The sequence below is a fragment of the Periophthalmus magnuspinnatus genome, chromosome 18 (assembly GCF_009829125.3).
Source record: "Periophthalmus magnuspinnatus isolate fPerMag1 chromosome 18, fPerMag1.2.pri, whole genome shotgun sequence".
NCBI classification, from domain to species: Eukaryota; Metazoa; Chordata; class Actinopteri; order Gobiiformes; family Gobiidae; genus Periophthalmus; species Periophthalmus magnuspinnatus.
Window position 1 is genome coordinate 19,647,633 of NC_047143.1, and position 14,790 is coordinate 19,662,422.

At 37.2% G+C, this 14,790-nt stretch overlaps 1 protein-coding gene across 2 annotated transcripts in view; it reads left to right on the plus strand.

The window, feature by feature from the left end:
- Positions 1-452: 452 nt before the first annotated feature.
- Positions 453-14,790, plus strand: part of LOC117386272 (phosphofurin acidic cluster sorting protein 1-like) — a 69,541-nt gene continuing 55,203 nt past the window's right edge. Inside the window, exon 1 of one of the 2 annotated variants that reach the window (XM_033983609.2) lies at positions 453-1,001. In XM_033983609.2, coding sequence (XP_033839500.1) covers positions 847-1,001 — 155 coding nt within the window. In that variant the 5' untranslated portion in view covers positions 453-846. The remainder of the gene's footprint in view (positions 1,002-14,790) is intronic. The other variant, XM_033983611.2, reaches the window with a different exon arrangement.

Consider the following 14,790-nt stretch of genomic DNA (forward strand, 5'->3'; position numbering starts at 1 on the left):
GCTTTTATATGAGAGAAGGTTGTGTCATGGATTCAATGCAAGTTTAGTAATAGGCTGCAGGTTGTAATAAAGCATATGTGGTTAATGTGGCAAGAAAATAAACTTGTAAAATGTATGAAATGAGCCAAGAAATTGTGAGACTTTATTTACATTATGCAAGATGGGGCCTAGATTAGAATAGTGCCCATAGCCCATGATTCAGATGTTTAATATTCAGTAGCATATCCCAAATATTAACAGGTCTACACTACAGCTAGACAAACTGACTGAGTGCTTTATCATCGTAGCCAATGAAAGGACGCAGTGTTGATTAAAACGTGCCTTGAACCGTAACGTTATCCCGTAAGTCAATTAAATATGCACCTGGATTTGAAGAAACACAGCAGCGGTACTTCCTAGCCTCCTCATTGGCCCGATTTGGCTTCTCTGTGGCGCACGCGTTACGTCCCTCCAACACAAGAGGCGTAGCTCACTGCGCGACTTCAGCTAGAGAAATTTCCGCTTCCTCCAAAGGATAGACACCACCAACACGCCAAGCTCACAGAGAGCACAGAGCCGACACGAAGTTAAGGCTTTTGGGGCACAGATGGGACTGTAGAAGACGTGGAATTACCGGTATATTTGACCCAAAACCTACCGCAATGTGTGCACTTTCATGCGGCGATTAGCGTTTCAACTTTTGCAGAGGAAGCGATTACGCATTTTTGGAACAAGCTAGATACTGACTATTATTAAGACAACAAAAAGAAGGAGGGAAGACACCAGAACAACAAATCTACACGAGGGGGAAGCGTGGATAAACCGGGGTTTCCGTGCTGCTAACTTCGCCTGTCTTCAACCTCCAGGATGTCGGAGCGAGGAGGGCTCCCGCGCACTGGGGGTGTCCCTTCCCCGCACATGCAGCCCTCCAAGCCGGTCAGCATCACCTCCAACCGCCCGGTGCACATGAACCTGTTCGCTACCTGGGAGGTGGATCGCTCCTCGCCCAGCTGTGTCCCGAGGTACGTCAAGCAATTGGGATCAAAAAACAAAAGAGGAACCATGACTTGTCGTTTTCATGTTTTGTGCGTCTCGGAAATTGTTTGTGTTTACGCAGGGGAATACAAAAGCCCCTGGGGTCTAAACAGCACCGATGCTTGCTCGTTATCGCCTCATGAATATAATAATTTGCTGTTGACATTATAGCTGGGATTAGGTTGCTTAATTGGATAGACATTTCTGGTTTACATAGGCATTTCAGTTTGACCCGATGTGGTAAACCAAAGCGTGCCAAATACTACTGTTTACTGCCCATTTTTAGCGTTTGGCTGTAGGAGAAATATGCAAGTTTAGGCATATCTGTTGCTTTCGTATTATTCTCCTAATTGATGCATATAATATAAAGTGTATTCTTTTTGTATTTGATCATGGATAACCTGTTGTTGGTTCTGATTTTACTTGTTGGGTGACTTGCTACTACCAAAATCAATTCATTCTCTGTTTGACATTGTGTTGAGTGCCGCCTGTCAGTGATATAATAGTCCATCTTTGTAACAAGTCAAGTGAAAGTGTGCGTTGCGCGTTCAATGCTCCAAGGTCGCCAGACTCGTCACCGTAATCGCGACACTTTATCCACCTCGAGCGCAATCCCCCACCGAGACGTACAAGTAGGCGTCTTATTGTGCGCGTGTGAATGAGTCAACGGCCACTCTGAAACAAGGCACCACCGGGCAGTCACACATGCCAACGCAGGGGCCATAATATGATCATTATTCTCTGACAGAAATGTCAGTTTTGTTTTATTTTGCGCGCGCAGCTGTCAATTAGGCCTATAACATGAACAGGTGATTGCAGAACAGTCAAGGTCATGGGTTAACTCTCTAATGAGAACGTGCTATAGTGAATTGATTGTGTGGTTAAAAACTAACAAAAATATATTTGTAGGCTATTCATGTCATGTGGAGGATAGGAGGATAGAGGATGAATACAAGAATGCACACATGTTGCTTATTCTGACATTGGTCCTATAACAATAGTGTCTAGACTTAAACACACAAAGACTAGGTTATATTCTAGTGTAGGGGTAGGTATAGGCTCCAAAATCAGGCTTACTCCTAACAGCAAAACCAGTATAAACAAACCATTTTTGTTTTGTTTTGCTCAAAAGTGTCACCTCCATACCTTTGGAAATTAATTGAGATCATCACAAATTTTAAAGAGCATCTGGAAACCCATATGAATTATGTTTTTTAGATAAAGGCATTCATTGTGGTTTGTGTTTTTACCTTTGAGAAAGCTTAATATGAAAATATTTGTTAATTCTTATATTCTTGGCCCTGATTTGGCAACCTAAAAATTCAAAATATAAATTTGCTTCAGTTTGGCCTGCATCAAAAGATTGACATTGTCTATTACATATTTATAGGTTTATATCAATGTTTCTATCAGAGATTTAGGTCAAATTGTCTCATTACATACGACCTAGCAGTTATTTTTAATGTAGAAGTTTCTTGATTTACTAGTACAATGTTATTTCTGTGTACCTCGGATGTGGGTTAGTCTTTTTAGTAATTAGTGGTGAGTCTATCTGCAGCTAAGAGCCATGGTCACACCACGCTCGCATGCTGTCAACCTAATACTATATTCTCAAATACTTTAGGGCTTTGCAGGGCTGGAGAGCAAAGCCACAGGATGCATGCTCTCTGCTTTTTAGGGTTTAAATGTTTGTGGTGTAGTGTGAAGTATCATGGCCTAACGGGACATGAATAAAACATCCAAACATTTTTGGACTTAATGGGTTGTCTTGTTTGCACTTATTTACAGTAACATAGAAATAAGGGGTGCACAATATATTGCAATCCAATCGAATTTGCAATTTGAGTTGGCACAGTTGTCGGATCGTGAAGGTTGCACTTGTTTGTTTAATACAAGCTTGCTATACCTGTAGTTTAGACTTTTTACAAACATGAGAAGACTGAAATCTGAACTAAAGAGTTCAGAACATAAGCGTTAATGCTCCTGGAGTTGTTTACAAGGTGCATTCTTATCAGAATTCTACTTTTTAAACATAAATCACAAAAAAATGCAATTCACTTTTCTATCCCATAAATCTTCAGCCCTATTGTCTGGTTTCCAGCTTATCAGTAACATTTTGTTTCCCAAATTACAGAAGGCTGGAATTGGTTTTATCTCAGATGCCCTTTCTAATTTGTCCTCCTCAATTTTGGCAAGCATGGGACACAAAATGCAAACTTCCTATTGCATGTGCTCACATTTTATGTCAGATACCCTCCCCAGTGACTGCCGCCCTCTACTCTCTGTAGTGATATGATGCATTGCTTTGTGTATTATGTAATATTATTCTATTCTATAGTAATGATAAATTCTTCAAAATGTCAACATTTGCTCTTTTTAAATTTTTGGGGTCAGGACAAGCTACAGTTTTGTTCAGGTCCAGGTCTTGCATAAACTTAAAGGGAGCATCAGGTAGGGTATCTGATGTGCAAATCTTTGCTGTACCACTATGCAAAGCACTGCACACTGGATTGACTTATTGTTATTATTATTATTATTGTTATTATTGTATCACTATGCAAATCACTGCACACTTATTATTATTATTTTTATTATTATTATTATTGTTATATGTTTTTTTTTTGTTTTTTTAAATATACTTTACGATTCATCAAATACCTTAAATTTTACTGCAGTTGCTGCAACAGGGAGAGAGAAAGGGGGGACTCAACAAAGCTAGAAAATGGAGGGATGGAGAGACGGAGAAAACGATGAAGAGAGAGGAGAAGCGTTGGCGCTGTCATCTACATTTAAACCGGATTCTGCCAGAGTCAAATAATGTACGGTTCCCCAAAGTGCCTGTAGGGTTTGAGTCATGCAACAGCTATGGCCCCTATTGCTCCAACCCACTTTTATTGTATTCAAGTACTGTATAGAAATAAAGGAGGAGGATTTGTCTTTGTAATGTAATGTTCACAGTAGAGTTTGGTCACAGTTTTTTTTTCTGATTATTTTAGACAGGCTCACAAGTTAGTGGCAATGTTTTCCATTTTATTTTATGTGTAGTATAGTAAAGATGCATAGTGTAAACAGAAGAATATGCAAACAGCATTTGCACCTGTATTTGGTTAAAGATTCTTTTTTTTAAAAATTCTTATAAAAATAATAGTTTGATTTGTTGATGAAACTGAAATTGAAATGAATTGAATACTAAAATAAAATTTGGCTGCAGGCTGGAACCCAATAAAACAAAAATAACAACACTTAAATCTGCTGTTGTTAATTATTGTCATGGCCACTTACATCACCAGTAAGAGCATTTGCAGTGGCAATAAAAGTACTGTGTTTAACAGTGTTTAATATAGGGCACAAATGTAGAAATCATGACCCTTGTTTAGACACTATTCTCAATTCAAATTTTACATATCTCAAACAAAAATGGCAATGTTGTCCATGTTTAATATATCTGCTCCTTCAACTGTGACATTAAAAGTTGTATAAAAAAGTCCCTGAAAACCCAGCGCTCTGATACGTTGTTGACACAGAGTAACTGCTACCTATTCCTGTGCAGAGGCCCATGTACTGGGTATTCAGAGGTGTCATAACCCTCTTCCTGTCTACCTAAAATGCCACTTGATTTGTTGTTTATGCTGTGTTGCACTTGCCCTGGCAGGAACAAATATGCACATTGGGTTTCCCCCTCCACAAATTTGTTCAGAAACCACAACTTAAATGCCAAACCAAGTACACAAAAAATATTGAGTAAGAGAAGAACTATTAGAAAAAATAAGGTGCTTTCCACTTGCTCCTGTCCATGGGCGCAATATTGCTTGGCCTGGAATGTTCATCAGTATTATTCAATAACAAGTGTTTTTTGAATCACCAGTCCACTTATCACTTCAACTAAATACAAAATGGTGTAATTGTAAAAAAAAAAAAAATCTGTTATGGATGTGGAGTAAGCACTCCACATCAAAACCTGGGATGAAGTCTCTTGTCTAACCTACATTGAAAATGGATTATAAAACAATACTAATAAATGATAATAAATGAATTCTTCAGCATTCAGGTTAATTGAATACCTGTTTCAAATAATCCAGATTCCAGATACAACCCAAATAACTTAATAACCCATAATTAAGCAGCCCTGGCTATAGCTATGACTTTTTTCTCACAATTTTCTCATTTGTTAAACATAAAAAAATATATTCTTGTCTTTTTATTAGTCCGTGCTCCTCCCTTCCTCTTGTCACCATAACAACACAGAGCCCCTGAGGTCAAGTCTGTGTTGGAACTTCCTGCCCTTTTCAATGGTGAAATACTGTTGTTGTTATCTCTCTTTTGCTCATCTGAACCAGGGCTTTGAACGCTGGGGATTACCATGTGGAAGAGTTGTTTCCAATGATTTTGGTAGCTTTGTATGCACTGTAGTATATTTGATTTGTTTTAACCCATGGAGTGAGACAAATATTTGACTATATATAGTACTTACAAAAGTGTCAAATCAGATGCTAATTGATACTAAAACTAGTATTGAAACTAGATGCTCATTTGAGCTGAATAGCTTTAGAGTGATCTTGAGCTCAGAACAAGTATAAGACACATAGACTAGTATACGCCCCTGGACCACTATGGAACCTACCTGGACAACTGAGGGATTACACATATATAAGGCCACGGGGTAATATGTGGTACTATGACTTAATGTTGGAATCGGAATTGCAGTATCGGGACAACGCTAATAGTACTTTAAGTTGTCTTTGTTTTCATTTCATATAGGTTGTGTCAGGTTTTAAAATGTGTACTACGCAACATTTCTGGTGTAATGTCCGCTAGCTGCTTGTCACCATGGAGATGTTATTGCTTTGCTTAGAATGTTCCACAGATTGGGCTTAAACATCTATTTGGATTGTTTTTCATAATTCTTCATTACATGAATTTTTATTTCTCAAATGTACCTTGTGTTGTTATTGTGTTGTCTCTCCACTGATCTAAGCTGTAACTTTGCTGGGTGTAACCTGCTTGTCACCATAGAGATACGTTTAATGCCATTCTGTGGAACATTTTAGATAACATTAACCACATAGCATCTCCATGGAGACAAGCAGGTGGCAGATTTTAATTGTTTTTTGTTTTGCATTATTGTGAGATTTTTTAAGATGGTTGCCCTTGTTTTCTGCATATTGAAGAAAGCATGCCGTTAAAGGTTCTTCAGCTGCCTTTATAACCCAATTTTTAAACCTATCCGAATACTAATTTTTACTTCTCTATAATTAAGCACCTCAGGACAAAGAAATCTGACACCATGCTGCTGTTGCTTCTAAAATAATTGTTAGCTTGAGTTGGTGCATGAAAATTGGACCCTGTTTGAGTGACTATTCTGTGCTTGCATTAATGTTGTATTTTTTCAGTACATAATGGACCCTTATTTCATGTATTCTTGGTTGTATAAGATGTTAATGGTTTTGATTTTTTTTTTTTTTTTTTTTCCTGACCCAGTATCTCCTAGACAGTTCAGTATAAGTACAATACATCTGCAGTATGATTCATTTCTGTATTCTTTCTACAGTTTTTAACTTGCATGAAACTGCAGGGTTTTCAGTGTGATGGATTTTGTTCATTCATTCTGGGGCTGACTCTAAAACCATGTGACTCTCAGCTGCTCAAAAACAGAATAACAATATCTTCTTATGTAAACAGACTGAACACAAAACTCATTTTGAACTAGGTTTGGTGATTATTTGACTATGAATCAATACTACGCCGGATTTTCTACCTTACAAATTGGACGACTTTTTTTTTTTAACTCTGTCCTATTCAACATTTCAGACAGAGGGGTCCAGCACCTTCTTGTCTCCATGTTATTGCTTTGGCTCCCGAGAATATTCTACAGTATGGCATTAAATGTTTATCTCTGGATTTATGTAGACGTGATTGGCTTTTCAAGATATTTTTGAGCAATGGGCAGGGCAAATTTATTTGTATAGCACAATTCATACACAAAAAAGAACCGTTTTGAGCCTGGATTTAAACATTGTCAAAACAGAAGCCTGTCTCACATCTTCCAGGTTTTGCTGCAATAAATACCTGCAATGAAGAAAATATTCATATTGACACCTATTTAAACACAAGTAAACCAGGCCATCCATCTCCTCCAAATTAAGCAGGTTCACCTAGAGGACCTATGGCACAATTCCCCTGCTGTGTTGATGATTTTTCCTTCTTCTTCACCTGCGGGAGCCAAATCGCTCGTTATGTTAAACCAAACAATCCCTGGTCCTCTGAGTACATGACGCGCCTCCTCTCATGCATATGTACACAGTGTAGTGAATAAGCCCTCTCAAGTGAGTAGTATAGGAACAAATACTTGGGATTCCTTTCAGACTGTAGGCCTGCAAGAGCTCGCAATTTGCATAGTCGCATTTAGGAATTGGACAATTTTTTTAAAGATGTACTGTGTAACTTTTCTGATGGTTGATCTACCATCTGCTTGTCTCCTATTGATTTCATTTTTTTGACTGTTCATGTGTATGCCATTAAACTCATATCTCTATGGAGACATGCAATTTACAGTCCAAGTTGCAGGTCATGACTTCACTCACAGTAAGAATACATGGTAATAAGTCACCTTTTAGCACTAAAAACAGCACATGCCCCCAATTTAACTATACATTCTTATTCCAATTCTAATATTCTTATTTTAATTAGTATAGTTATTAGGTGGGTATATTTTTTTTAAACCATATAATAAGTGCAGCAGCAAGAATCATTGTCTTTGAATAGAAATTACAAAGTTTAGTATTTTAACAGCATTTAGCTCCCGTTTGTATGTGACTAATCTGAAGTGCTGCTGCTGCTGTGTCACATCAGGTATTCCAGGAATGAGCCCTGTCAGAGCATGTACATTATTAAAAAGACAGAAGAGAGGAGGGAGAGTGAAGCCAGGGGGATGTCCCAGGACTGCAGACCCAATGATGAATGTGACTGCCACTGTAGAGAAAAGATCATCCAGGTGCATAAAAGGTAAAAACAACTAAAGGGGAGAAGAGGGTGGGGCTGCAAGATTCATCACAGTCAAATAATAATCGTAATTTGAATGGTCAAAATCGGCAAATCGCAAAGACTGCAGTTTTTCATTTCCTCCATAAACAACAAAATATCATGTCTGCATAAAAAAACTACTAACCCTGTAGTTTATATCTGGTCAAATGTCTTCTGAAATGTGATTGTTTTATCAGTTTGTCTTTTTCTCTTGGACGTTTTTAAAATATAAACAGAATCCTATTATTAAGTAGATGTGCTGCTAGTGGTGGAAGAATAAAGCCATGAAAACTCTGGATTTAATCCCTTGTAATAGTTTGTTAGTTGCAATTCTCTCGGGTCTCCACGGGTCCAGAATGATGAAAAATTATGACCATTGCCACAGCGATTAACAATTTCAAACAAAACATATCTTTTAAATGGGGAAAAAATCCTCAAAATGTTGCATATAACAAGCTGCAACCCATTACTTGTCCCTTACTTAAAATCATTGCACCATAGAATAACACATTTGTATATATTTAAAGATGTACTATGTAACTTTTCTGATGGACTGTCCGCCACCTGCTTGTTCTCATGCAGATGTATTATTGCTTTGCCTGGAATGTATGTATGTCATTAAACTTATTATCTATCTTGCATTTATTCAGCAGGTGGTTTATTGCTAAAAATAGACATGACAGGCATTCTTTATTGTGAGTGGGCTCGCCTCTCCAGATCTGACCTGGAGGTGCCACCTGCTTATCTCCATAGTCCTATATTGTTGAACATTCCACACAAAGCAATCTCAATGGAGACAAGCAGGTGGCAGACCGTGAACTAGAAAAAGTTACAAAGTCCTCTGTGGACATTTTTTACTCTCATAAATTTTACAGCTCTCAAAAACCCTGTTTACTCCAGTGTTATGACTCATTCTTGCTTTGCTTGTTTTGCATATTTGCTGCTTTGTCATGGTGAAAAATGAAGAATTTAAATCATATTTGGCCAACCGATTTGTAGTTTTCTTGCAAGACCATAGACTTGCTATATTGTTCAGCACAAGAAAGCAGGGGGATATGCTGGACAAAACTGACTGAATAGTTTAAGTACTGCATTGGGTTATGGTTTTAGAGTAGTTGTGTCAAATGTAAAGGGCTGCAAAATGAATCACAATTATGTCTAGATTTAAAAATCAAATGTTTCCTATTACCAAATTGCATACAAGCTGCATTAAAAATATCTTCCCTGATATTGTCAACAAAACAAAAATTAAGTGTTTTTATTTCATACTAGAGACCGTGTCAAAACTGTTGGAAATTAGCGCAAAATAAACCAACAACTAAAAAGTTAAAACTAGTTGTAAATTCAGCCTCAAGGAGTACAATTATATCCACTGCCTTATAACAACAGACCAGAGTGCTTGTGTTAATGCCTTGATTGTTACACATAAAAAAACAACACCCCACGTTTCACGATGTCCTTTTAAAACGCACATAAATACAGCTAAAAATACAGAGCGAGACTGAAAATTGCTATTCTCGTTACATTAAAAATATATGCTAGCGTCCAGAGATGTAGTAATGAACACCGTTAGCATAAAGAGGCAGAGGGGAACACAGGATGCAGTGAATAATACATTGTGCATTTGTTAGCCGTTTGCTATAATTGCCCCGCGACACAATGGAGGGACGACACGGTGTTACATTATCTCCTCCACTGCCCCCTTTTAGCCCTGCGCTCAAGGCAAACAAATGGAAAGTACTCACAAATGGGTTATCTAATACAAGTAAACAGACTGAAGAGCTGTTCATTAAGGAGATAGGCCACTTTCTCTTATGTTGCTGGCTCTTACTTATAGCGGTCACAAAGGGCTGCAGATTTGGAGTGCCTTGCCTTTTGAAGATAAGCCACAAAGTATGTAACAGCTTGAGTTGCTATAGTTACTAAATCATGTACTAGAACTGCAGAGGTGGTCAAGATAAAATAAAAACTTTTAAATGTAATCTAAAATGTTCTAATTTTAGTTTCACTTGCAGGTATAACTGGCTCATATGCTGCTCGGGGTGGCATGGCGTTGGCATGACTATTCTTTAATTAATCAGCAATAATAGGTCCATTTTTGTTGTTACTTCCCTAAAGTGGTTAGCTTTTGTTAATCAGTGAGTAACTTGCTATGGAGATATGTCACAACCTTTTCCAATTTTCTCTTGACTTTCATTGACTCTTTATAATTTCTTCAACCTCCAAAAGAGTGCCCAAACATAACACTCTGATTTGTGAATTTGCAGTGGTGGAGTTAACAAAGATCAGATAAAAACATTCATTTCATTTTTCTTTGGTTTAGGAGGCAGACTAATAGATTGAGGGTGAATACTGTGAAATGTGGAACAAAAGGATACAGAGAAACAGAATTCACAGGAAACCTGCTTGTGCAATGCTCCTGTCATTGGCATGTGAGCGCCTCTGACGTAATTGAAACCAAAATCACACTTTGAAAGAGTATATGTAGGCAGGTCACGATAACACATATAACACAATAAACGATAATATTGAAACTATTGTATGCCACTGACAGGGTAACAATAAAGAAAGCCATTGTTTAAAATAGACCGTTTCATTAAAAGGCATGAGTTGCAACGTACAAGTCACTCATTCAACCCTCTGTTGCTCAAAACTTATCGTGTTAAAACTAAAATAACAAATAATAATAAATTAGCTTTTGTCGGTAACCCATACAAAACATTTCACTTCTTGAATTTGCATTTAAACACAGAACCGGTAGAAAAAAGTTGGTCAGATATGTAGGCCTGCTCTATCTTACAACTGAAATGAAGAATGAATGACCAGGGAAGAAAAACAATAAAATCCAGTTGACCTAGTATTGTTTTGAGTATAGTCACCTGGATAAGTAAAAAAATAAAGTTGAATTGAGTTAATTGATAAGGATGTTACTAATGAAGTGATGATGGTGAACGAGTTGGCTCTTTTGAACCGTTCCTTAATGTGAATGGTTGGATCTGGATCTCATGGTCAAGAGCCTAATCTTTTTCTTCCTAATTTTTATGCATTTTTATCCTGTTTAACACTGAATCAACATCTGCAGAGCAGGCGACACAGCTTTGTACACAAAAAACATATCTGGGTTCGTAATACCAGTTTGAATAATTGTTATTATTGTAGTGCAGCGTTTAATTTCGATTTTCATAATTTCAAAGAGTAAACACTCCCACTCTCAATTTGAACCATTTTAATCAAATCTGAGCCATGGTCATTTCTCTCTGTGATTAGTTTGTTGTTAAAATTCGTTCTAACATTGACTTCTGTTATATAAATAAATAAAAGAGAGCCAGTCTTTTGAACAGCTCTTTGAAATGACCAGATCCAAAGGATTTGGAGCCCACAAAAGAGCCGAAAGTCCCATCGCTAGATGTTACTGCTTTGCCTGGCATCTTTCACAGTATTAAACCTCTTGCATGTATTTAATCATAGGTCTATGATAAAAAGGTTTTATGATATAAAATTCCTTGAAGAACATGGATTCTTGCTACACAAATTGCCTTACATTTTGTGGGTGCCATTTGTGGATCAAAATCGTACCTAATTGTAATTATCTTATCTTTGGCTGCCTCATTCCTCCCTTTTTGGGAGGGGTTGCTGCAGTGAAGAGGCTGCGGTCGATGCCGGCGGTCATTTCTATTGCTCTGTTTTTAAATGTTGTGTGTGTGGAGGACTCTTTATTGCTTGCACTCCCTCCAGCAGTGATGCATTATGGGAGGAGAGAAGGATCTGTTGTCCTGGCACGCGTCTCCCTTTACTGAGGCGGACTGTAGTGACATTTTGCAGGTACAACAGCACTGACATATGCTTTTCTTTTCTTGAATGTGTTAGGGACAAAGACACAGTAGCTTCCAGTTACATGAGAAAGAAATGTGAATCTATTGACTGCTGGGCCTGTATAAGATCTCTGTTTCAACTCAATTTGTTTTCCAATATATAAATAAACTTTTACATATGAGGAGTAGTGATGTCATTTTACTAAAATTTCAAACTTGATTGCAGTACAAAGAAAAGGCAATAGAATGGAATTTTCAACACAAAATACAATCATGCAGTCTTACCCCAGTTCTGATATAGATGTACATATAGTTCTGATATCTGATACAGACCATTTGTAAACTATCGGAAACTATTCGGTATCAGTACTTGTTCAAAGGAGTAGTAACTTTATTTCTATTCTATCAAAAAGAAGTTATTTTATTACAATTGCAAATACTGTAATTGGTATCTTAAGTTCTAAGTCACATAACACATGCATCAAAAATTAGGACTTGCCATCGAAATTAACAGTTTTAAAACATCATTTTTTAAAGTGAAAAGTGCTCAAAATGCCAACAAGCTAGCTTAGTGACTATGTGCATTTTGATTGCTTAAATTTGCATACATAGTAAACCATTAGCAGTGTACTCTGCTGCTCTGATTTGAATACACTATAAACAGCAGGACATGATGTTTGGATGGAGGACTTCACTTTCACTGGAGCACGTCTGCATTTGTTTATTTGTTTGTAAACTGACCTCAGGAGGAAGCGGACTGGAACAACTCTATCGCACTGTGGAGAATCGGAAACTCCAACGCGACTATGGCCCTGAACGCATCACAGACACTTACTGTACTGTACACCCGAGACTCCAGTAATGCGTTTGAGGTCCTCCCCATGGCTCGTTTTTTCTCCTGAGCAATTTAATGTAGTCACAATGTAGGCACAATTATCAAAGCAATTTTGGTAATAGAATGTCTAATTGCAATATTTGTCGCAATTACATTTCCCCCCCCTAAATCGAGCAGAGAAAAGTCTTAAAATGGTTGTGGAATCATTTTTAAAAAGTGGGTCCAACAACCATTTTTTGTTTGTGTTTTTTCTGTAATTTGAAATCCTAATCCATTAATCCCTCAGCCTGTCATAACGGTAATCATTTTGCTATGTCTTTTTGTCCTAAAATATCTTATTGCATAATAGGTAATGTATCCCACTACACATTTGTCCCAGATTTAACACTCAGGTCAAATCAGGAATAGAGTAAATGTTACCCAATCTGTCACCCATTTCAGTGTCCATTTTATCGGTCACGCTCCATGGGAACAGACAGTCCCGTGGAGCACAAATGGTTTTCCTATAGACCACACTACATAATGGGACTCGCTGATTCACGGAGGTTTTGGTATTTGAAATGTTGAGTAGATTTGGCTCAGTTGGAGTAACAGAGACACAAAGGACTCCTGCTTAGAGGCAAGTGATTCTGCACAGGGCCACTTTTCCACTTTAACTCCTATTTTGTCATCTGATTTGAAGTTATCACGTGAGATATTGACTGAGAAAATATTGTAGACAAAACTGGATATCTTTTATTTTGGGAGATATTGGTTTCTTTCGTGTGTTTGGTATGTCGTGTTATCAAATTATTATTGATCAACTGTTTTACAACAGGCTTTGTATCTTTGTTCATTACATTTTATATAGTCAACAAGCTGACTTTACAATGCCACATTTGTCATGATTCATAATTATTTAATCTAAAGATAAATCATATACTACCATCTAAACCTATCCAAGTTTATCTTTTCATTAGTAAATAGACTTAATTAAATAAAATTACACAAAAAAGATTAGAATGACAAAGAATGACTAAATGTATAGAATCAATTTATAGTAAATATAAAACCGCATAAATCATGTTGTGTGCAGATATTTTAGTCCTTTATTCTCATGCAACAATATCCCACATTTGTTATAGACTCTGTGTTTGGGATCTAATGCATTTCTAATTGCCACAGATAAAAATACCCTCCCACTGCTTTTAGCTGCTGCATATTGACTTTCTGCTTTGGGCCCTATCTGACGTGCTCAGCCTTGGGAGAGATATGATTGGCTAATAACCAGGAAGCTCATTTAGGTACTTGCTTAGGATTTTTGTGCTCTTCTCTGTTTGAGGGATGAACAATGACTTAAAGACATTCTCAGTGTTTGAGTAATAAAATTTTTTGTCTAGTTATTTATAGAGTTCGACTGAGAGTCATGGCCAATGCTGATACTGATTGTTTAGAATACCGAGCAACCAATGGCTGATAAGCTCTGCTGATATTTTTAGGCAAATATGTGGCAGCTTTAGATTATTTTCCTCAAATTATTTCATATAAACTTTCTACAAGCTTAAATATAAAAACCTTTTAAACCGTTAAGAGAGCAATCTATCAAATTTTCTGCAGTTGTCTCTTTATTTTAAAGTATTCCAGTGAAGCTTTGTGTGCATGTTCTAGGCAGCAAATCCACTAAAAGAAAATATCAGCCTGTGCTGGAGATTTGAGGTCGATAACCGACACACTAAAAACTCCAAATATCAAATATCCAAAAAACAAACAGCCTGATATATCAGCCAACCAATATACTGGCCTATCTCTAGTTAGTCATAATAAAACATGCTATATCTACTGTTCAGAGTAGACCTACCCTATTTAAAGGCACACTATGTAACTTTTTTAGATGAGTGTACACCACTTGCTCGTTCCCACGATGATGTTATTGCCTGCCTTGACGTTGTGAAATTAATGCAATATGAATTAGTTAAATGCCATACCAAACATGCAGGCAAAGCAAAAACATTGCCATGGTGACGAGCAGTCTGTGTACCCTGCACAAGAAAAGTTCCATGGTGCAACTTTTATTTGATTATTTCTTGTGTGTTTAATTTAAGCAATTCAAATTTAATCTTCTTTCGCTTA